Here is a 24844-nt window from a genome sequence, read left to right as displayed (position 1 = left end):
AATCAGTAGGCACCCAATTCCATGCTTTTTCTTTACTTGTAAACTCTAAAACTTAATGTTTTCCGTTTGTGTAAAAGCAATTTATTCTCCATACACATATTCTTAAATCTTACTAATACAAGTATTTTACATGTGACAAGCTTGAATATTCTAAAATACTTTAGCTATGGATCAGAGCTAAGAAAACATTTTTTTATTATTGAGTGTGCTGTAAACAAAACCGGTCAACCCTATTAACCAGTTCCTGACTGGCTCGCGAACATTTACTGCGGCACAATGGCACTGCTGCACGAAACCATATATATATATATATATATATATATATATATATATATATATATATATGGAGTTTCCTTTAAGAGCCGCCAGAGGGCGCGTGTGCGACCTGATGCGCGTGGCTGACGGTTGCGATCGACGCCGGCCGCGACCGATAGCGTGCACGAGCGCCAGCACGGGGATTTGTAAACACACAAATCCCTGTGCTGTCAGAGGAGAGGAAACATGACGTTTGTTCCTAGTAATTAGGAACAGCGAAATGTCTCCTCTCCTACTCAGTCCTATCCCCATACAGTTAGAACACAGTGAGGAAACACACATTTAACTCCTTGATCGCCCCTTAGTTGTTAACCCCTTCCCTACCAGAGTCATTTACACAGTAATCAGTGCCTTTTTATAGCGCTATATAAATGTCAGTGGTCCCAAAAATGTGTCAAAAGTATCCAATCTGTCCGCTGCAATGTCGCAATACCGCTACAAATTGCAGATCACCGCCATTACTAGTATATATAAATGCCATAAATCTTTCCCATAGTTTGGAAAAAATATATATAAAACACAAAGCGCTGTGATGCTAAATAGCTGATAATTACACATAAAACCAAGTGAGGCTGCTATCAAAAGAGAGTGTTTTCAGAGTCACTTAAAAAGAATAAATAATGATATTTGAAGCGCTTCACAATGTGCATGAAAATGAATATATAAGAATAAATATAAATAGTCAAATAAATCCAGCGGTGAGTAAAAATTCCTATAAAATCCAGCAATCAAAATAGTGTAAAATTATTAAAAATTAGTGACACCAAATGTGTAAAAAATTCACATAAAAAATAAATATATAGGGATGTATTCAGAAGGTTCAATTATACAGGTGTAGAATCCTGATTGGTATAGAGCTTTTGATCACTAGCAAAGCTGTTTAAAAACACTTGCTTAATTAAGGTGCTCATTGATAGTACCAATGTGTTTTTTGCTTCTATTCACAACCAATGTGGGAATCATAAACAGGCAGATAAGAGAAAAAAAACAATCATTGTGCAATAGTTAGGATACCAAGGTACACAGGCAAACTTCAATCCACTCACGTGTGCCTTATAATGATAAGGCATATGCAGGTTTTACTATAGCAGTCAGCCGCCTTAGACAGGAGCAGATTCAGTGCAGTACACTGTGTGAAACTGCTGATCTGCACAGAGCTTCCTTGGCTCCTCCCACGCGTTACATCACAGTCACGTGACTTTTTCAAGGATAATACAAGCTCTGACGGACTCAGCTTTATAGCACAACAGCAGAGTGGTTGCCATGGTTACAGCATGAGTTTATCATCATTCTGCTTCCTGCATATACTTTAATCCTGTTAAAACCTACTTTTATTAGACATGTAATTCATATGAATATCGTTGGTTTATCAAAACCACGATTCCATGTGTAAAAAACGCAGTGTGTAAAAAGTAAAAAATATATATATTGATATCTCTAATCACGTTTACTTTTTCAACTCCCTCCAGTGGTCACAATTGGTAGAACATCTCACAGAGGAAACAAATGGCAAAGCGTTGTCTCTAATGGTTTTGATAATTGACCAGTGCCCCATGATATCACAAAAATGGGGTATCCACATGCTCTGCTCATAAATGTATGGAAAACGAAGTAAACAAGATGACATGATATATATATATATAAAATATACATATATAAAATTAAAATAAGATATGATATAAGAAATAGGGAAATAATATTAAAATGTAAAATTAAAATCTAAAAATTCCATGATAGAATATTGCAAACATGGATGATGACCAGTATTTATATGCTAGAACTGAACCAAATATTGCCACTCAGAAAAAACTAGTATTAGACAAATAATGAGAATATTGGACCAAAAAATAAATGAAAAAATAAAAAATAATAAAATATAAAAAATATAAAATTAAAATATATACCATAAAAATATATATATAAATCTGAAAAATCGCTTCATTTTCCATACATTTATGAGCAGAGCATGTGGATACCCCATTTTTGTGATATCATGGGGCACTGGTCAATTATCAAAACCATTAGAGACAACGCTTTGCCATTTGTTTCCTCTGTGAGATGTTATACCAATTGTGACCACTGGAGGGAGTTGAAAAAGTAAACGTGATTAGAGATATCAATATATATATTTTTTACTTTTTACACACTGCGTTTTTTACACATGGAATCGTGGTTTTGATAAACCAACGATATTCATATGAATTACATGTCTAATAAAAGTAGGTTTTAACAGGATTAAAGTATATGCAGGAAGCAGAATGATGATAAACTCATGCTGTAACCATGGCAACCACTCTGCTGTTGTGCTATAAAGCTGAGTCCGTCAGAGCTTGTATTATCCTTGAAAAAGTCACGTGACTGTGATGTAACGCGTGGGAGGAGCCAAGGAAGCTCTGTGCAGATCAGCAGTTTCACACAGTGTACTGCACTGAATCTGCTCCTGTCTAAGGCGGCTGACTGCTATAGTAAAACCTGCATATGCCTTATCATTATAAGGCACACGTGAGTGGATTGAAGTTTGCCTGTGTACCTTGGTATCCTAACTATTGCACAATGATTGGTTTTTTTCTCTTATCTGCCTGTTTATGATTCCCACATTGGTTGTGAATAGAAGCAAAAAACACATTGGTACTATCAATGAGCACCTTAATTAAGCAAGTGTTTTTAAACAGCTTTGCTAGTGATCAAAAGCTCTATACCAATCAGGATTCTACACCTGTATAATTGAACCTTCTGAATACATCCCTATATATTTATTTTTTATGTGAATTTTTTACACATTTGGTGTCACTAATTTTTAATAATTTTACACTATTTTGATTGCTGGATTTTATAGGAATTTTTACTCACCGCTGGATTTATTTGACTATTTATATTTATTCTTATATATTCATTTTCATGCACATTGTGAAGCGCTTCAAATATCATTATTTATTCTTTCCCATAGTTTGTAGACCCTATAACTTTTGCACAAACTAATCAATATACACTTATTGCGATTTTTTTTGTTTTTTTTTTTTTTTTTTTTTTTTTATTTTACCAAAAATATGTACAAGAATATATATTGGCCTAAACTGATGAAGAAGTTTGTTTTTGAAAAAAATATTTGGGGATATTTATTATAGCAAAAAGTAAAAAAATATTGTGTTTTTTTTTTTTTTCAAAGTTGTCACTTTTTTGGGTTTTTTTTGTGTATAGCGCAAAAAAAACCCCGCAGAGGTGATCAAATGGTGTAGACCTGTAACTGGCTTAGAAAATTACACAGTACGTTCTCCTGTGAATTTTCATTCGGACTTCAGCAGTATTTGACATCATTGCATGTACTGACATTTTCCAAGATATGGGAATATCTGTGACCGTTAAAAGTATTAAATTCCAGCTCTGGGCTAATATATTTTAAGCTGCTCCAGGACCTACTCCTCTCCAGTATTTCCCCCACAGTAATTCCCTTTTACCAAAATGTGCCCTCAGTCTTCAGAGATGACAGACTCGGGATGTACTATGAGTGCAGGGCATCATGGACTCACCCTGTGAGGAGGCTGTTTCCATTGCATCCAACTCTGACCATGTAAAAGATGCAGGCTCCAGGACCATCATCTAGATCCTGGCTTCGTTGCCTTTTGATTCATTGATCTAGCACATGAATGAGGCCAGCCAAGAGTTTAAATTTCTGTACTGCATACATTTTGAAGAAAGCCAGGATCAGAATGATTGTCCCTGAGACTGAAAAATGTAAAGCCATTTTGAAAGACTGCAGTGCCAGCTCCTATATGTCTAGTGGTGCAATTTTTGTACTCGCTAGATTTTTGGGCTGTTTCTTTTAGACTTAAATCAGGTGCTATTTGCGTTCTCTTCCTTCACTATACATTTAACTGGTGTAGTTTTTTTGAGTCTTTTCACTTAAAGGCTAATGCCACCTTTTTTTTTGGACCATGTTACAGCCATATTCATGATGTAACATGGTTCCAAAAAACCTGCCCCCACCCTAAACTAGAGTACCTCTCCCTGACGACAGCTGTCAATTTTAAATTTTGTGCAGCTGTTCGGGGCTCCATGTGATCTGTGAATGAATTAACCTCCAGATCCCATCTGCCACCGCAGCAGATGGACTTGTAGTGATTAAAGGAATGCATGTGCGGTGATCGCTGCACTTGTAATCCAACTGATACTTCCTCCAGCTCTGTAAATGACAGTCTGTTACCTGGTATGGACAAGGAACTGGGGGAGACTCAGCAGGAACCTGTGCACTGCACCTGCAATTCATTGATGTATTGTGGTTGCAAGGCTTTGCAGGCTCTTTTGCAAAAAAATAATAAATGCATTTTTTTCTTCCTATAGATGTGCTTAGCCTTTAAACAAGTTCTATTTTCTCTTTTTAGCAAGTAATCATACATATGGTGGCAGCAGAAACTGCAGGCGATCTGGGAACATAAGTGCTTCCAGCAGCAGTAGTTTATTGGACCTAGACCCTCTTATTCTTATTCATTTACTTGACCTCAAAGACAGAAATAGTGTGGAGAATCTTTGGAGCTTACAACCTAGACCTCCTGCATCACTTTTTCAGTCCTCAGGTACTTGCATTGTATTTATTTTTTTATTCAGTTAAAAGGAGATATATTGTCTTTTGAGAAATGTTTCATTACAAGCGTAAGAGGTCAGCGTGTTTTTCATAATGTTAATGTGTGTTGGTGTTACAGTGCTACACAATGGTTGTGCTATACTTCTTCTCACAGTGCAAATATTCTGATGTATTTGTTTAATAAGTTTTTATTGAAGACAAGATGGATGGTACAGGTCGTTTTTAAACATAAGTACATACATGACATACAATCTTGTAATATCGATAAACCTATAGGTCACGTATCCATGTGCTAACTCGCCTTGTGACAAGCCATTTGTACATTTCTGTTGCAATCAAACTTTCCGAGAGTACCAAATCCTGTCGTGTACTTTATTATCTAATATACGAAAAGAACAGAGACAAAGAAAAAGAGAGAAAGTAAGAGAAGGGGGGAAGAAATTAGGGAGGGTGAGGGAAGGTCAAATCTTCTGATTTAAAAACAATGCACTCTTTTTGTGTGGCTGATATTTTATTTCAACATGTATGGGAGGAAAGGTAATTGGATTCTTGAAATTTTAATATTAAAACCATTATATAAATCGGCAAACCATTTATAAATGTATAGTCCATAAACAAAATTACTGTAAACACTTCTGTAATGACTCAAAACCTACATTTATTGAAAATACTGTGGTGGTAATTTTACTAAAACTTGATCAAGGATTTTTTTTTTTATTATTTAAGATTGGATAAGGATGGATTAAAACCCCTGTCAGTTTTGTTTTTCCACCTGTGTTCCATTGAGGAGATTTTCCTTCACTTCCTATCCCAAAACTAAAACTGGAAGTAAGAGGAGGGAATCCCTGGTTGCCGCCAGAACTAGTGTCCTCATTGGAAGAGTTCTCCTATTCCTGTATTGGTGTCAACTCAAAATGTGGGGCTTTCTTTTTATTTCCCTCTCAATGATAACTGTCAACAGGACAAATATGCTATCCAATCTAATGAAAAAGTATTTCAGGATAGGCACCTGAGTTTGCCTGAACAAAAAAAAATCAAGGAATTTAGGTAGAAAAATTAATTTTAAGTAAACTAACCTGTCCTATTGTGCTTAGGGGCAGTGTAGACCAGGAAGAGCACCTACTCAGGATAGGGAGAAGGTTGCCGGTGACATAGAAAATTAGATCCTGTTGTATCTCCACCCCGACATACTTAAATTTAGATGCTGTTTTTATTGGGGAAAAAAGTGATCGAAGGGGAGGTGCTAGGGGTGAGAGAGGGAAGAGCAGTGATTTGTCCCAATTAAACCAGATCCCAGAGTAAGTGCAGAAAACCTCTAGAAGATCCAGTGCTGCCCGTAAGGACGATGTACAATCTCCAAGGTACAACAGGGCCTCATTGGCATACATAGATAATCTCTCTTTACAGTCACCCACCAGCAGCCCTGGATCAACTCAGATAATCTGATCAAATAGGCAAAGGGCTCCAATCCCAGGGGGGAAAAAAACTGGCGAAAGAGGGCAGCCCTGCTGGGTCCCCTGATGGAGAACAAAGGGGGAAAGAGAGGTTACTATTGGTACAAACACTTGCTGAGTGTGACCTATACTGTATAGACTATGAATCCACATAACAAAGATTGGGCCAAAACCGAATCTGTGTAAGACCTTCCGCAGGTACCTCCCACTTAATGGTATCAAATGCCTTCTCGACATCCAGAGACGGCACAACTCCTGAGCCACCCCTGGAGGCTGCGACAGATGTTGGTGAACAACCTCCGGATATTTATGTCCGTGCCCTTTCCTGACATAAATCTTGTTTGGTCATTATATACCAAAGTGGAAATAACTGTACTAAGTCTCCCAGCAACCCTGGCAAAGATTTTCATGTCAGTAGGTAAAAGGGAAATTTTCTGCAACATTCAGCCAGGAGTTATAAATTATCTTATAATTGGAGGAGGCACTTGTACATAATTGATTTTGCTGACACATTGTACCCCCATTGGGGCACATACATTCAAATATATGTGTGCTCAAATATTTTTGTTTTTCCTCCCCCTTTTTCTTTTGGGAGAGGAGGTTTTTTATACAACTTCCCTGCAATGGTTGCGTGTATTTTTAATAATTGGCCAATTATGCTTTTATGAGTTAGTGAGCTTTGTATTGTCTCACTCTCTCTGGCTGCATTCCTGCAGCCATTGAAATACTGATAGCCGTAATTGGCCACCGCTATCACATAGTCCAAGGTTGCTGTGCGTGGCCTTGTACCCTGACCAATAATACCAGGATGTTGTGGTAGACATGCTAGCTATGTGATGTGCAATTTGCACACAATGCAATACATTTGTAAACCAGACAATGACACTAGCAGCTCTGGTATGTGATTGTATATGTATGTATGCGTACAAGTGTCCGTGTTATATATGTGTGTGTCTCCATGTGTGTGTCTCCAACCCAGTGTCCTGGTTTTACGGAGGACCAGCAGTGTGTGTGCTCAGGTGCACACAGCCCCTATAATGGAGGTTTAGGAATACCTCAGGGCTCCCAGTTGGAGATGACTTCACCCAAGAGAGACAGGAGGTCTCCAGGAGTCAGAGAGGCTGCAGGAGCAAGTTTGTCTGAAAAGTGTGTGTGTGTGTGTCTGTGTGTCTGTGTATATGTGTGTGTATGTGTGTATATGTATATGTGTGTGTATGTATGTGTATATATATATATATATATATATATATATATATATATATATATATATATATATATATATATATATATATATATATATAAATAAAATATTCGGATACCGATATATATCATATACTGAAGAGGGTGAGGTGGACTAGGGTAAAAATAAACAAGTGCATAGCAATCCCACAGGCCATATATAAAGGAAAAATCTGAGGAATATTTATTCAAAAATAGTAGTACTAACATAATGTCCATAATATGCAAAGTAAGGTAACAGTTTCGGGCTAAAGCGATAATGTCCTCCTTCAAACCAAATGCATAAATAACATGAAGATTCAAAGACAAGTATACATACTCTCATCATATCCTCTGGAACCAATTATTCAGTAAAGCATTTACTAAGTAACCATAGTCATTAATAATGGGGCTGGTCCAGTATTTAAAATGTAATATGAATTTTTTTAGTGAATAAATGATTATAAATCCCCTTTTTTTTTTTTTTTCTTTTTCTTTGTCTATTTTTTAATTTTTAATTTTTTTTTCTCTGGATAACTGGTGCCCTGCTGATTAGTTTCCTTGTGACATATAGGGAATTCAATGCACCTGATGGTCCTATCGCAGCATTGTTATACTAATTTAAATGACTATGGTTACTTAGTAAATGCTTTATTGAATAATTGGTTCCAGAGGATATGATGAGTATATATACTGGTCTTTGAATCTTCATGTTATTTATGCATTTGGGTTGAAGAAGGGCTTTATTGCTTTAGCCCGAAACTGTTACCTTACCTTGCAAATTTTGGACATTATGTAAGCTCTACTATTTTTGAATAAAAAATTTGTGCAGCAATCCCTCAGACAAAAAAATAATAATAATAATAAAAAAATATATAATATATATATTATAATATTGTGATAAGGTGGTACCCCACCAGTGTATTGGTCCAGGATTCTCAAACAGGCAAGTTGAGGGGCTCCAGGGTATTTGCTTGTTTGAGAGGAAACTGGCTTTTCAGTTTCCTCATTATTTAGTAAGGTCCATTTTGGGACCTGGAGCCTGGGGATTTCTTAGAGATCCGGGTGGGATTAAATCCTCAGTCCTGGGTCCAGGTTTTGGGACTCACCAGCACACTGATTGTTCAGGTGTGTGTAGGCCTGATAGCAGAGTCAGGACCATGATTCTGGGCTCCACCCAGAGACACAGGAGGTCTCCAGGAGTCCAGGCTTGCAAGGGAGAAGCCAGAGAGTACAGGTGTGCACTGAAGTATCCAGAGAGTGCAGGCTATAAGGTAAAAGCCAGAGACCTGAGTCTGAGGTTGCTGACAGTACTCAGGAGATCTCCATGTGGGAGCCTGAGCAGTGGTGTGTCTGCTGCTAAAGAGAGCCAGGTGGCTCGGTATTTTTGTTTGCAATGCTTAATGTGTAAGCCAGGAGGCTGAATATCCTTTTATTTAAAGCTGATGGTGAAAACCCCCCTGCGAGGGAAACTACTTTTGTTTTCATTCCTGGAACTTTGATTTTCTTTAATAAAAGTGGGCCAAAAAGCCCTACAAAAGTGAGTACACCCTTTTTATTTGACAACACTGAAGAAATGGCACTTTGCTACAATCTAAAGTAGTGAGTCTACTGCTTGTTTAACAGTGTAAATTTGCTGTCCCCTCAAAATAACGCAACAAAAGTGAGTACACCCATAAGTGAAAATGTCCAAATTGGGCCCAATTAGCCATTTTCCCTCCCTGCTGTCATGTGACTCCTTAGTGTTACAAGGTCTCAGGTGTGAATGGGGAGCAGGTGTGTTAAATTTGGTAATATCACTCTTACTCTCACTTACTGGTCACTGGAAATTCAACATGGCACCTTGTGGCAAAGAACTGAACTGAAAAGAAGAAATGTTGCTCTACATAAAGATAGCCTAGGCTATAAGAAGATTGCCAAGACCCTGAAACTGAACTGTGGCCAAGACCACACAGCAGTTTAACAGGACAGGTTCCACTCAGAACAGGCCTCGCCATGGTAGACCAATGAAGTTGAGTGCACGTGCTCAGCATCATATCCAGAGGTTGTCTTTGGGAAGTAGACTTAGGATTGCTGCCAGCATTGCTGCAGAGGTTGAAGGGGTGGGGTCAGCCTGTCAGTGCTCAGACCATATGCCGCGCACTGCATCAAATTGGTCTGCATGGCTGTCGTCCCAGAAGAAGCCTCTTCTAAAGATTATGCACAAGAAAGCCTGCAAAAAGTTTGAAGACACGCAAACTAAGGATATGGATTACTGGAACCATGCCCTGTGGTCTGATGAGACCAAGATAAACTTATTTGGTTCAGATGGTGTCAAGTGTGTGTGTGGCGGCAACCAGGTGAGGATTACAAAGACAAGTGTGTCTTGCCTACAGTCAAGCGTGGTGGTGGGAGTGTCATGGTCTGGGGCTGCATGAGTGCTGCCGGCACTGGGGAGCTACAGTTCATTGAGGACATACTGAAGCAGAGCAATGATCCCCTCCCTTCGGAGACTGGGCCGCAGTGCAGTATTCCAACATAATGACCCCAAACACATCTCCAAGATGACCACTGCCTTGCTAAAGAAGCTGAGGGTAAAGGTGATGGACTGGCCAAGCATGTGTCCAGACCTAAACCCTATTGAGCATCTGTGGGGCATCCTGAAACGGAAGGTGGAGGTGCAAGGTCTCTAACATCCACCAGCTTTGTGATGTTGTCATGGAGGAGTGGAAGAGGACTCCAGTGGCAATCTGTAAAGCTCTGGTAAACTCCATGCCAAATAGGGGTAAGGCAGTGCTGGAAAATAATGGTGGCTACACAAAAATTGACACTTTGGGCTCAATTTGGACATTTTCACTTAGGGGTGTACCAACTTTTGCTGCCAGAGGTTTAGACATTAATGGCTGTGTGTTGAGTTATTTTGAGGGTACAGCAAACTTACACAGTTATACAAGCTGTACACTCACTACTTTACATTGTAGCAAAGTGTCATTTCTTCAGTGTTGTCACATGAATAGATAAATAAAATATTTACAAAAATCTGAGGGGTTGTACTCACTTTTGTGAGATACAGGCAGTCCCGTAGTTACAAACATCTGACTTACAAACAACTCCTACTTCCAAACGGAGGGAGACAGCAGGAAGTGGGAGGAAATCTACCCATAGGAAGGGAAATTCACTTCTGTAAGAGTTATTACGGGAAAAAGTGTCTCCATTGAAGCTTTATCACCAATCCTTGTTTCCACAACAAGCCAAAATTTTCAAAATCCAATTGTCATTGGGACAGAAAGTGAGGTGAAATCTTCTGAACAAAGGGCACAGACAGCAAAACAAACGTTACAGGGGTGTGAACCCTTCCCTATACTATCCAAAAAGCTTAAAAATAGTTTTTTTGTCTGGAGCTACACTTAAAAAATGTACCTGTTCCGACTTACAGATTCAACTTAAGAACAAACCTACAGTCCATATCTTGTTTGTAACCCGGGGAACGCCTGTACTGTATATACACACTCCATTGTATTTAGGAAGACCTCAGGGCTCCCAGTTGGAGATGACTTCACCCAAGAGAGACAGGAGGTCTCCAGGAGTCAGAGAGGCTGCAGGAGCAAGTTTGTCTGCAAAGTGTGTATATGTATGTGTGTGTATGTATATATGTGTGTGTATGTATGTGTATATATATAGATAGATAGATAGTGGGGACAGAATGTATTCAGACCCCCTTAAATTTTTCATTCTTTTTTATATTGCAGCCATTTGCTAAAATCATTTAAGTTCATTTTTTTTCCTCATTAATGTACACACAGCACCCCATATTGACAGAAAAACACAGAATTGTTGACATTTTTGCAGATTTATTAAAAAAGAAAAACTGAAATATCACATGGTCCTTAGTATTCAGACCCTTTGCTATGACACTCATATATTTAACTCAGGTGCTGTCCATTTCTTCTGATCATCCTTGAGGTGGTTCTACACCTTCATTTGAGTCCAGCTGTGTTTGATTATACTGATTGGACTTGATTAGGAAAGCCACACACCTGTCTATATAAGACCTTACAGCTCACAGTGCATGTCAGAGCAAATGAGAATCATGAGGTCAAAGGAACTGCCTGAAGAGCTCAGAGACAGAATTGTGGCAAGGCACAGATCTGGCCAAGGTTACAAAAAAAATTCTGCTGCACTTAAGGTTCCTAAGAGCACAGTGGCCTCCATAAACCTTAAATGGAAGACGTTTGGGACGACCAGAACCCTTCCTAGAGCTGGCGATCCGGCCAAACTGAGCTATTGGGGTAGAAGAGCCTTGGTGAGAGAGGTAAAGAAGAACCCAAAGATCACTGTGGCTGAGCTCCAGAGATGCATTCGGGAGATGGGAGAAAGTTGTAGAAAGTCAACCATCACTGCAGCCCTCCACCAGTCGGGGCTTTATGGCAGAGTGGCCCGACGGAAGCCTCTCCTCAGTGCAAGACACATAAAAGCCCACATGAAGTTTGCTAAAAAAACACCTGAAGGACTCCAAGATGGTGAGAAATAAGATTCTTTGGTCTGATGAGACCAAAATAGAACTTTTTGGCCTTAATTCTAAGTGGTATGTGTGGAGAAAACAGGTACTGCTCATCACCTGTCCAATACAGTCCCAACAGTGAAGCATGGTGGTGGCAGTATCATGCTGTGGGGGTGTTTTTGAGCTGCAGGGACAGGACGACTGGTTGCAATAGAGGGAAAGATGAATGCGGCCAAATACAGGGATATCCTGGACGAAAACCTTCTCAAGAGTGCTCAGGACCTCAGACTGGGCCGAAGGTTTACCTTCCAACAAGACTATGACCCTAAGCTAAAATAACGAAGGAGTGGCTTCACAACAACTCCGTGACTGTTCTTGAATGGCCCAGCCAGAGCCCTGACTTAAACCCAATTGAGCATCTCTGGAGAGACCTAAAAATGGCTGTCCACCAACGTTTACCATCCAACCTGACAGAACTGGAGAGGATCTGCAAGGAGGAATGGCAGAGGATCCCCAAATCCAGGTGTGAAAAACTTGTTGCATCTTTCACAAAAAGACTCATGGCTGTATTAGATCAAAAGGGTGCTTCTAATAAATACTGAGCAAAGGGTCTAAATACTTAGGACCATGTGATATTTCAGTTTTTCTTTTTTAATAAATCTGCAAAAATGTCAACAATTCTGTGTTTTTCTGTCAATATGGGGTGCTGTGTGTACATTAATGAGGAAAAAAATGAACTTAAATGATTTTAGCAAATGGCTGCAATATAACAAAGAGTGAGAAATTTAAGGGGGTCTGAATACTTTGCGTCCCCACTGTGTATCTATATATAGATATATCATACTGGAGCTCAAAATTGGAGAACTAATTATGAAAACTTGATTTTCTTTTTCAAAAATAATGTAATCTTTATTTCTGAACATTTGATGGAATTTTTGTTGTGGCTATACCATGCTAATAGAACAGTGTTTTTCAAAATTACCAAGGAACTTCAACAAAAACCTTTATTTTGTAGACAACACAATAATCAAGATTAGAGAACAGCAATGACTGTAGCACGGAGAAAGATTACAACTAAAATTGCAACAATCAACAATTAGTGTGACGCGGGTGGGCCCTTGCTTTGAATGAATTCAGCACATATTTGGCCACAGGACATCACTAGTCTCTCTCACTGCTCTGGTGTGATTTTGTTCCACTTTTCTTACAGTCTCTTAAACAGTTTGGTGACTGTAGTAGGTTTCTTGGCTAAAACTTTGTTGCCAAGGATTTTCCAGAGGTTCTTCTATCGGGTTTAGATTAGGACTCTGGGCTAGCCATTTCATTATTTCAATGTTTTCAGCTTCAAGGTACTTTTTTACTTGCTTTACTGTGTGACAGGGGCATTGTCATGCATGAAAATTACTGGCTGATTTGGGTAATGAATGCAGGGAAGGAACCACATGTTGTCAAAGAAGGTTCTAATAAACATTTGCATGCACTCTGCCATGTAGCTGTAAAAGAGGCCCAACTGCTGCTGTAGAAAACATCCCCCAAACCATGAAGCTTCCCCCTCCACCTATCACTGACTTCTTTACACACATTGGGTTCAGTCTTTCCCCAGTTTGACGGAGAACATAATGTTCCCTATCAAATATATGTATATGTGCAGGGGTGGGTGGCGCTGCCTGTCACCTGGAGAGTGACATCCAGTGATGACTAACAGTTAAAAGTGCAAGCGCTAGTTGGACCACTAAGTGATGTAAACTGGGATCAGATTATATGTGATAATACGTGACACTACGTATCCCCTTTGATAACAAGGTATAGAAAAAGGGAGAAGTTTTTGGTGCAAAATGATCCAAAGAGCCCGTGTTGTGGTGCCCATATATAAGGTCCCTTAAACCTCCACACCTATATACAAACGTGCATATTACATCAAAAATTCATACAAAATTGTTAGGTAGTGAAAAATTAAATTAACAGTAAACTTTAAAATTCTTGTTAAAGTTAATCAAGAAGGTAAATAAAGTCGCTAGTGCAAAACAATCATAGATTTAAGGTATATAAGTTCAATCTGTGGTGCTACTTGCATGTGAAACAATCCAAAGTGACTTGTGCAAATTCCTGTGCAAATAGCATGAGGTGACGTTCGTGCTCCCCTTCAGTTCCCCACTCACCAGATTCTCATACCCCCGCAGGGATGAACCGCATAAGGTGGGGATTTGGCTGGAACTGTCTTCCTCCTTATTGGATCCGACCATAGGATGTCCTAAACTTATATTCCTGTTGGGGATGAGCGATGATGAATGTAGCTGACAATTCCTGGATGATCGCCTTCTCCGTGGTACTTCAGGCCCATGGGGTATCCTCGTATGAATGGAAGAGTCGGACACTCAGTGAAGTTCTATAAAAAGTTTCCAAATGTTTTGTATAAAATAAAATTAAAAATGGTACAGCAAAGCCAGTTGCTGGGAAAATGTTTCCAATAACACAGTACAACAAATCCTGTTCAGCGTGTGTTCCACCGGTCCAGACGCCGCAAACCGGAAGTGACATGGGTGCGTACTAGGCTCTGCCTTGCACATTTCGCCATAGGACATCTGACCGCCTCAGAATTTTAAAGTTTACTTTTAGTTCATTTTTCACTACCTAACAATTTTGTATGAATTTTTTATGTAATATGCATGTTTGTATATAGGTGTGGAGGTTTAAGGGACCTTATATATGGGCACTGCAACACAGGCTCTTTGGATCATTTTGCACCAAAAATTCCTCCCTTTTCCTATACCTGGTTATCAAAGGGTATAGGTAGTGTCATGGTATGATGTCACATCTGGCCGGTGGAAGTAAACAAAGCCAAGAACTCGGCTGGAAAGAAAGAAAGATATCGTCTTTTTTTTTTTTTCTACTTAATCTTTCCAGCCTGCAGGAGAGCAGGAGAGATGTGGGGTCTTATAGACCCCACAACTCTCCATAAAGAGGACCTGTCGCGCACCATTCCTATTACAAGGGATGTAACATTCCTTGTAATAGGAATAAAAGATTTCAATAAAACACTAGAAAAAAAAAAATATTTAAAGCACCCCCCGTCTCCATGTGCTCGCAGAAGCAAATGCACACGCAAGTCATGCCCGCATATGTAAACGGCGGTCAAATCACCCATGTGAGATATCACCACGTGCATTAGAGCGAGAGCAACAATCCTAGCGTTAGACCTCTGTAACTCTAAACTGGTAACCTGTAAAAAAATTTAAAGTGTTGCCTATAGAGATTTTCAAGTGCCAAAGTTTGGCACCATTCAAGTGTGAACAAAGCGTGACATGTTAGCTATCTATTTACTAGGCGTAACATCTTTCACATTATACAAAAACAAAACTGTTTTTTTTTTTTTTTCCAAAACGGGTTTTAAAAATTGTTGCGCAAATACTGTGCGACATAAAAAGTTGCAACAACCGCCATTTTATTCCCTTGGGTCTCTGCTAAAAAAAACCATATATAATGTTTGGGGATTCTGAGTAATTTTCTAGCAAAAAACTATAATTTTTACATGTAGGAGACAAGTGCCACAATAGGCCCAGTATGGAAGTGGTTAAAGAAATTAGCACAAGTTGCCAGATTAACACCAATAACTGGGAGGTATCTGAAAGCGTTCTCTAATTTTGATCATTGTTCTTTTTCAAATCTCATTGAAGCTTTTTATTCTGTGCTTCAAAATATATGTAACTCATGAAATATGCTTAACAAAACTGCTCTTTTACTCTTCTTAGATCGTTTCAAATAGGACTATACAGTGACCTTGAATTTTAGGAAAATAGGTTGTAGGAAATTTAGGAAGTAGGTAGTTGTCTAATTTTTATCTCCTGTGTGTGTGTATGTGTGTCTATATATCTCTATCTCTTTTAGTAGCTATACTGTAGAAATGTTTTTGTTCATTGGGGAAGACAGATGGCCCTGTTTACTCGTAACCGTATTTGCTTTTAAAAACTGCTCTACTTTTTAAGTTCAATGTTCACTACTGAGTACATCTTTAAAAAATGTAAATATCAATTGTGTACTAAAACACATTTGCTTTTCTCTCCAGCGTCCTGTTCCCGCAAAGACAGGGACACACGTGCACAGCATACTTCTTGGCGAGTCTCTCCTGATTTGAAGATGCTAAAGAGGTATAAGTCCCAGGTGCTTGAGGTGCGCAGCAAACTATCTGCTGTAAAGAGCCAGTTATGTGATGTCAGAAGTAGCAATGCTAGTGAAGGCCAGCTGAACACTGTCGGAGACCTGGACTCGCTGGATTCGCTTGCAACAGGCAGTGGAGAAGGCTGCAGTAAGTTACAAGAGCTGGGAATGGAGTTGCTCCGGAAATCCTCTCTTGCAAGCTGTTATGTGAGAAACAGTAAGTCTAAAAAGCCATTTAAATGTAGTTTTTCCGCATAGCTTACATTTCTTTGGGAAGGCTTTAAATAGTTCACCTTGCTTTGATGGTTAAAAATGTATGTCGAGCGGTAAACAATTTTTCTAGTTTTGGATAGAATGAGAAGTAATTGGAACTCCTGTCCAGTTTCTATGACTAATACTTATCTCTGTTGAAATGATTCCTCCTCACTTCCTGTCTTACTGACAAAGTTTTATTACACCGGAAGTGATGGAAAAGCTGCTACAGGGACACAGACATAAATACAATTATGACAGATTCTAGCCTTCCCCTACTGTCAAAAAAGAAAAGCATGTTTATTACCATCTGTCTTGTGATTGTAGAATTTCCCTCACTTTCTGTCTGGAGGAGGAAATATCTCTCAAATACAAATATATATATATATATATATATATATATATATATATATATATATATATATATATATATATATATAATATATTTCCTGACCAAAATGTGGTCAGGAATGAAAATAGATGCTACACTTATGTCTTTTGACTGATGAATATTTGGGTGATTTAAAACCAGTTTCCTTCTAGTTGTTTTTTTTGCAATTTTTGGTGCATTTTTGATATGCTTCCTGGAAATTAATCCCTGTTGAACAATTGTTGAACAATTCCAGAGACAAAATCATGGTAAATCATGGTAAGTCATGCAGAAAGTGTATTGTATACAGTCATCCTGAGCAAACTCTGCCCATACATGGCTAGCTTTATCTTGTTCAGCCTGTGGGAATGATGCACACAGAAAATACCAGAGAGAGAGCTGTTATCTTTGGTTTGATACACTGCAACCAAGGTTACTGCCATTCAAAGTAACACAGCAGGGCACTGCCTGAACACTGCAAGCTGCAAAGTGTGGCATAGTATGGGCAAGGCCACAACAGCCATAATTTGGCATCTGCATCCAAAAAATGTAGTTCTATTGGCAATTTTGTGGGGGATGTATTAGTTATTTATTTTTTACTTTTTATTTTCCAGCCTGTATAGTTTCTATGATTTGCAAGTCTTATTTTGACTTTTAGCCAACCTGTTATGGGAGTAATACGTAAGCTACCACTGCTGGTCTCCTGTTACTTGCCTCACTCTAATGCTGAGCCTCTTAGAAAATTTGGCAATTCTTACCTGCATAGTTGTTCTTGGTCATTGACTGAAACTACTGAAGCAAGCGGGTCTGCATGAAAACCAGACATCAATGGCATCATCTATATTTCTTTCTGATCCTTGAGGGACACCGGAAGTCTTTAACCCTTGGGTTATTCTGCCACCTACAGGAGGATTGGACACTGGCAAACAAACTAACTGTAGACCAGCCCAGTATAAGCCTTCCACCTACCAGCATATGAGCATAGTTTTTTGGTAGTGCCTCTTTTTCTTCAAATTTTATCTTTAATCAGGACTCTTCACAATGTTCCTGCTGTAGCCTTGTCTCCTGGATTCCAGCTATCCAGCATGGCCATCCTTCGCTTGGCTGTTGGAGTCCCACAACACCGGCTCTGCTGCACTTGGCACTGGTGTTAACCCCTAGAAAGGATTAATGCTGTGGGACTTGGAGCTGACCTCATCAGTTGGGTGGACTGTTGCACGATCCTTGCTCATTTTTCCTATTCAGCTGTAAGCGGATCTCCCTGCTGTTACTCTTGCCTAGAAAGAGCCATGTGGCACTCCAAACTTTGATCTTTTCCTGCTGCTCACCTACATTGATTTTCTTCATCCTAGGACATCCAACTTATCTGCTACCCGCTGTCCAGGTTTTGTGCGTTCACAAGGCTTACCATGTACCCTTTGCCTTTCTTATACCATGCAAAACAATCTGGTTCTTGACTTGGGGCGGACCAGACCAGTTGTATGGATTGCTTCCAGCACTGACGCTGACGTTTTTAGTGCTGCTTGCAGCACTCCTGCTGATGGTGATTACGTCTGCAATTTGGACTTGCCATCTGCTGAATTTGCCCTCTGCTCCTAGGGTTTAGTCTGTCATTAGAGTCCTCTTTAGCTCTGTTGGTTGTGGCTGGTTCCTCTGCCTTTCAGCTGAGGTTTTTACTACAGTAATTCAAGACCTAATTTACCAAGGACCCCGTTTTTTTGCCACTCTGATTCTGAACTCTGTCTCAAAAAATCTACTGTTTTCACATCCCAATACTAGCAGAATCCCACCATAAGGCACTTACTATTCCAGTAGCAGGCACCCATTTCTTTAAAGACACAACTGATAAGCAGTAGGAAACCCTCCTGAAATCCTAGGGTAGAGATGCCCTGCCCTTCAGCTTGTTCTGGCTGTTACTTTACTATTTCAAAGCTTGGATGACTGGTCAAAACCTCTCGCGGTATCTCAGTACTTGTGACAATATGCTGGAAGCTTCTAGACTTATCTCTTCCATGGGTCTCCTGTCAGCACACATGTAGGGCACTGGTTAAAGCACTGGACTCCAGAACCTGTTGGTAAAAAGCATTTTATCCGCATGGCCTACGAGGTATGTCTCCTCATATCTGCTCTTGATGCGATTAAGGAAGCTACAGGTGACATGAGCACTTATCTTCCACAGCAGAAAATACTCATGGAACATACTTTAAAGTCTTACCCCTCTTTATCTGTCAAGGAACATCCCTGTTTGTTTCTCTACTCCCCACATCCCTTCAAATTGCGACCCCACAAGCTTTGTTCCCAGTCCACCAGCAAGCCCACCAATTCTCAGATGAGCCTTCCTCTGTATGGGGCAGGGGGGAACATTTGTGAACCTTTGCAAATGATTGCACAGCTTGCATCTAACACTCAATTGGTACAGGAGATGGTGTGCCATAGATACAAACTGGAGTTTACCTCCTTGCCTGTTCCTCAGTTTCTCACCTTCAAACTTCTGTGTCACTGCACAGATTAGCAGACCTCTATGGTGCCCACTTTGGTCCAAGAAGTTCATTGCCCCATTTCCTGTGGCAGAATGGTTTCAAAGCTTTTCCTACAATTTTGTTCACTGTTCCTAAACTCAAAGGGGGCACCTGCCTCATGTTGGATTTCAAAGCTCTGATGGTCTTCATTCAAACACACAAACTCTGCATGGAATATACACCAGGTATGTCATCCCCGCCCTTTACAAGGGACACTGTCTTGCTTCTGTGGACACATGCTTGCATGTTCCCATCCTTTTCTAGTGCATCAGAGTTTCCAACGTTTTCCTGCGGTGCCGCTACATCCTACTTTCGAAGGAAGAGTTGACATAGGCTATGTTGGAAATTTGTGGCTTTGACTGTCCAGACATTAAAGTGGTTTGGATGGATCCTGAACCTTTAGAAATGAGTGCTGGAACCGACTCATTCTTTGGAGTACCTGAGTCCAGTCCTGGATACTTAGGCCAGAAATTTCATTCCACAAAAGAAATTTCAGACCCTCCAATTTCAGATTTGAGCTTTCCAATCCAGGAGCCATTTAATTCTCTGCCTTTGAATGACAGCCTTGGACCTGATTGTAGGCTCCTTCTAGGCAGTCCCATTTGCTCAAATTTTACTACAGACCTCCACAACGGATTGACAAATTTGTGGGACAAATAATAAAGTTTCTGGACAGAGTTGTTTGTCACCAAGGAACTAGATTGTCATTGGCTTGGTAGCTCGGAATCTGGGTGTGGAATTGGAAAAGTCCTCCCTTCCAGTCTTTTGGAAGATCCAGATAATGGAGTCATGGGCACTTGGTTGGTGCAGGGGACTTGATCATCAGAGACGACTCATCTCCTGATCAACATCCTGGAACTTTCGGTGATTTGGTATACATTAGTCATCAGGGAGGAACCAGAAGTCTCACTGTCTAAAGATAGGTAGATTGGCTTCTGTCCTTGGCAGAACATCACGTTCCTACCATGCCTGCATATACATCTCAGGCATAGACCTTTGATGGGAGGGTTTTGTCTGATGACTGCACCTGGACCCCGGGGAATAGTTCCTACCTTTTTTGATTTGTGTCACAGGTGGGGAATGCCAGGTGTGGCCTTTTTGACCTCCAGGTTCAACAACAAACTGGACGCGTTTGGTTCCTCTTTCTGAAGTAGTTGATTCTCTGGTGCCCCACAGGATCAATATACCTTGAACTATGCCTTCCTTTACTTAATACTACTTTTTTTATTTGCTTCTCAGGATTGAGATGGAAGATATTGCAGTGCTTCAGACTGTCTGAAGTGGATCTGATAGGGCGAACTGGTAAGATTCCCAGCGTACACACTGTGAGCCTTACAAGATTGTCAGTAAGGAAGAGCTCAGGCATGTTCGCAACCCGCACATGCAGAGCCCGCCAGGAAGTTGGCACTGCACTGTGCTAATAACAGGCAGTGTGACATTTCGTGGCTACAGAGCTCAAGAAATGTCTCGCTGCCTGTGATTAGCACTGTGCAGTGCCGACTTCCTGGTGTGTTCTACATGTGCGGGTTGCGAACACGCCTGAGCTCATACTTAATTGTCAGGATATTTTGTCTTGTGGTCCAATTTTCCATTCTTTATCATGGGTGCTTACCTTTATAATCGGATGGTTGAAGACCAGTTTTTTTTAAGCTGTTAAAGCAGCCCATTAAACCCTTCCCACTCCCAGCAATCGCCACTTTTTCTCCTAGTGTACTTAGGTGATGGGTGACCTCTCTGCCCTCAGAGCAAGTTTCTGGCTTATATAATTGCAATTTTTTCCTGCAAGATTAAGAAGACTATGCATTGTTTTTCACATGGTGAAGTCCTTTCTCCACTTAGAGGCATCTACGGTCACTGCAGCTGCCAGATTGGTGACACCTCAGCAGCATTTCATCCATACAGGACCCAACCGCATGGAAGAATACAGGCCTGCCTGTAACATTGCCTCTGGCTTTAGACTCTCCATTTTGTGCTCACTCTTGGTACATCAGTACATTGAGGTGCAGATAGCAGTATTTTCTACAGGTCCAGGGCAGTGACAATTTGCACGAGTGTGATCCAGTCCCTAAAAACTATCTCAAGGAAGGAGGGATCATGCCCTCTTGAAGCAACTAAAGCAGGGAGTCTCCACCTCCCTTCTCTCCTTCGCGGACCCCCCAACCCACATCTCAATCTACCTTTTCACACAATTCTTTCTCCCCCATTCTGAAGGGTTTTTTCTGGACCCCAGCTTTCCTGCCTTTTTACAGCTAACATTTTGTCACATCCCCTGTGACTACTACATTCAGGAGTGCATTGGTCCACTCTGTGTGCACAATCCCACTGCATTCCTCAAGCTTCAGGTACCATCTTGAGCACATACTCGTCTACGGACAAGGAAAAAGAGAGGGTGCCACCATCTAAGTGTATGTTTTATTGTTATAATAATAAAGTGATCAGTAAAATGCTGGCATATAAAGTTGCCTTTGTCCAGTATGTTTACCCTGAACCTGATCTTCTGCTTGAGGAAAGAGACTGGTGTCTGACTGTAAAGTCCAGCAGGGATGCTGCTATGCTAGGTAGAGTGGAGCAAGGAAGTGGCTGGGTAGGTGGAATGCAGCTCATTTGGTCTCCCAGAGCTGTAACAGCCCAAGTGGGACAGGGAAGTGTCTGGAACTCTGCCAGGTGATGTCACATGTGATGTACGTGGGATGCAGTCTTGCCCCTTTGTGAAGCCTACTAAAGATCTGAGAGGAAGCTTTTTTTTTTTTTTTTTTTTTTTTGTACAGCCGTCATTGCAGTGGAAACCTTGGAAATATATGGGGCAGCAAGCCTGTATGAAAAACAAGGATTGCTTACTGAAAATAAACAAATGTAAAATTGTATATGCAATAAAATTAATGGGAATTTATAAATAAAATATAATCTGGAAAAGTTATGGGACTACATGGAGCAGCATGCCCCGATAAAAACAAGGATTGCTTACTCAAAATGGACAAATGTGCAAATATATATGCAATAAAATTAATGGGAATTCATAAATACATTAAGTGTGGTAACTATAAAAAAATTAATCTTGTTACATCATTAATCATGGTAATAAAAACATGGTATAAAAATTAATCAATTAATAATAAAGAAATATTAAAATTAATGAAATAATGCTCTCCAATGGATATTAAACACATCCATAATGGCTCTGAGCCCTATATACAGGCATCCAAGATGCCACTTGAGGATGAAAATTAAATCCCTGTGTTCATCTTATTCCTCATTAAGTGTCTAAGGTGTTAATGTATTGCGTGTAAAAATTCCCTAAGTTTCTTGTTGGCAGAGCTTTTTGAAAGGCCATTGGTCTTGGAATTACCAGCATACATACATCAGGGACTCTACCTATCTGCTGGAGATCCTCTAACTCTGTCAATGAGAACCAGCTTTTCGTTGGATGCCCCTAGATGTTAGCCAATTATATACCTCCATTCCACATCGGACATGCTTTTGGGGCAGTAGAACATTATCTTTCTACTCAATCCGAATCTTCATTATAAGCAGGCCCAGTTGATCATTCAAAGCACACGTTTTTGTTTAAGGCTGTGTTCACACTGATGCAAATTGGATGCTGGTTTCTCCGCATCCAATTCCCATGACAGGAGACTGACTCTCGCGGATCCGGGGCGGCTGCAGTCCGCACTGGAAAGGGGTCCTGTGCATCTTTGGCTCCGTTTTGGGGCCGAACTCAGGCAAAAATTTGGACCTGATTCACACCTGAAATGGAGAATAGGGACACACATCTCCAAGTAAAGTTATGGCAATTTGTTCCCAGTTATGACTGTTTACCAATGGGGCTATGAGGCCAACTACATTTATAATCATAACTCATATGCTCACCAGATTGTCTATTTTGGGAGGTATATAGACATGGTCATCATTTGGAATGGACAATCCTCCTCAGCCATTCGATTTGTTGAATATTGCAACAACAATTTGGAGTTGGGCTCATTAGGGTAGTAACTTATTTCCAAAAACCATTTCAAAATGACTACAGGTAATTCATAAGTTCACTCCAACAGCTGTCACCACCCAAGGTGGAAACACAATATTTATAAGGGCCAATTTTGCTGAATCTGCAAAAACAGCACTTTAGAGATTATATAGAACAAAGTGAGGAAGAAATTCATATAAAAAGATCACTCTTGGGGTACTATAGGGGAGGTATCCAATACCTATCGAGTCCTCCCAAATACAAGTAAGGCAAAAGAGGAAAACGGTGATTCCAACCCCATCTGATTCATCAACCAATTTCATGCCAAGTATATAAACATGGGGAAAACAAATATTTTAAAGACATTGGGGAATCCAATTAATCAAATTTTGCCCAAAAAACCTAAGTTTGCCAATCGTCAAGTTTGCAATATCAAAAGTCAAGTAGCCTCCAGTAAAATGACCAAAAAAAAAAAAAAACAATTAAAACCATTTGCCCCTGCCAATTCAACCTGTTTGGAAACCTAGTAAGTATTTTTCAGTGTCGGAAATGCAGATGTCTCACGTGCAGATTTGTCACACAGAGTCAAAAAGCCTTTACTGGAAACAGAAAAGCATTTCCCATTTCTGCCTTCAATTTTGTCTGTGGAATTTGTCATATATATTGCTTAATTTGTCCATGTGGTCACTGTAAGTCAGACAAAGAATTAGAACCATAAGAATCAGATTTGGGCAACAATGTCATGCTATTGAATAAGGTAGCATTGATTGTAGCATTCCCAAACACTTAAAAGCAAAGCACAAAAAATCCATGAAAGGGCTATTAGTTTGAACTATTGAAAGTATCCCCAACAGTGGTTTTAAAGCTGAGCGTTTCAAAAAACTCTTCAACAAGAAACGTATTTAATTTTTAGACACAATACATTAACCCCTTGGGGACTTAATGAAGAATTAGAACTAAACACTGTGATTTAATATTCATCCTCATATGGTATCTCACTTGTCAGTATACAGGGCCCAGATCCATTATGTTAAATTTAATATCCTTTTGGGACCCATTGTCATTATTCATTAATTTGAATACCATTTCCTTATTATTGATTCATTTCTATACCATGTTTTCATTCCTATAATTATTGATGTAATGAATAATTTCTATATCCGTTTTTATGTTTATCATATTTATTGTATTTATGAATTCCCATTCATTATTGCATATATATATATGCACATTTGTCTATTTTAAGTAAATAATCCTTGTACTTGAAGAAGAAAAGGATTTTACAGGCAGGTCAAAAATACTTATTTCTTAATCATGCAGTACAAGACACAGGTTTCCATTAATCAAGAACATGGTATCACCAAGGAACACAAACAAAGGAATCAGATTCTCAAACTCAGATGGCTTACAGCCAAAGCGGACATCAGCAGGCCTGAACATCCACTTGCTAAAACTTAAACATGTGAACAGAGGGACTAGGTGGAAGCCTTTCAAATGTGAGACACTAATACATGGCGCTGAAAAGCCGACCAGTTACGAGG

At 39.8% G+C, this 24844-nt stretch overlaps 1 protein-coding gene across 2 annotated transcripts in view; it reads left to right on the top strand.

The window, feature by feature from the left end:
- Window positions 1-24844, top strand: part of TRIM37 (tripartite motif containing 37) — a 291747-nt gene that overhangs the window by 182372 nt on the left and 84531 nt on the right. For both annotated transcript variants that reach the window (XM_073615167.1, XM_073615166.1), the window contains exons 18-19: window positions 4695-4886; window positions 16110-16418. In XM_073615167.1, coding sequence (XP_073471268.1) covers window positions 4695-4886; window positions 16110-16418 — 501 coding nt within the window. The remainder of the gene's footprint in view (window positions 1-4694; window positions 4887-16109; window positions 16419-24844) is intronic.

This window comes from Aquarana catesbeiana, linkage group LG02, assembly GCF_042186555.1.
Source record: "Aquarana catesbeiana isolate 2022-GZ linkage group LG02, ASM4218655v1, whole genome shotgun sequence".
In the NCBI taxonomy this organism is placed as follows: Eukaryota; Metazoa; Chordata; class Amphibia; order Anura; family Ranidae; genus Aquarana; species Aquarana catesbeiana.
This window is presented reverse-complemented; position numbering and strand designations above follow the sequence as displayed.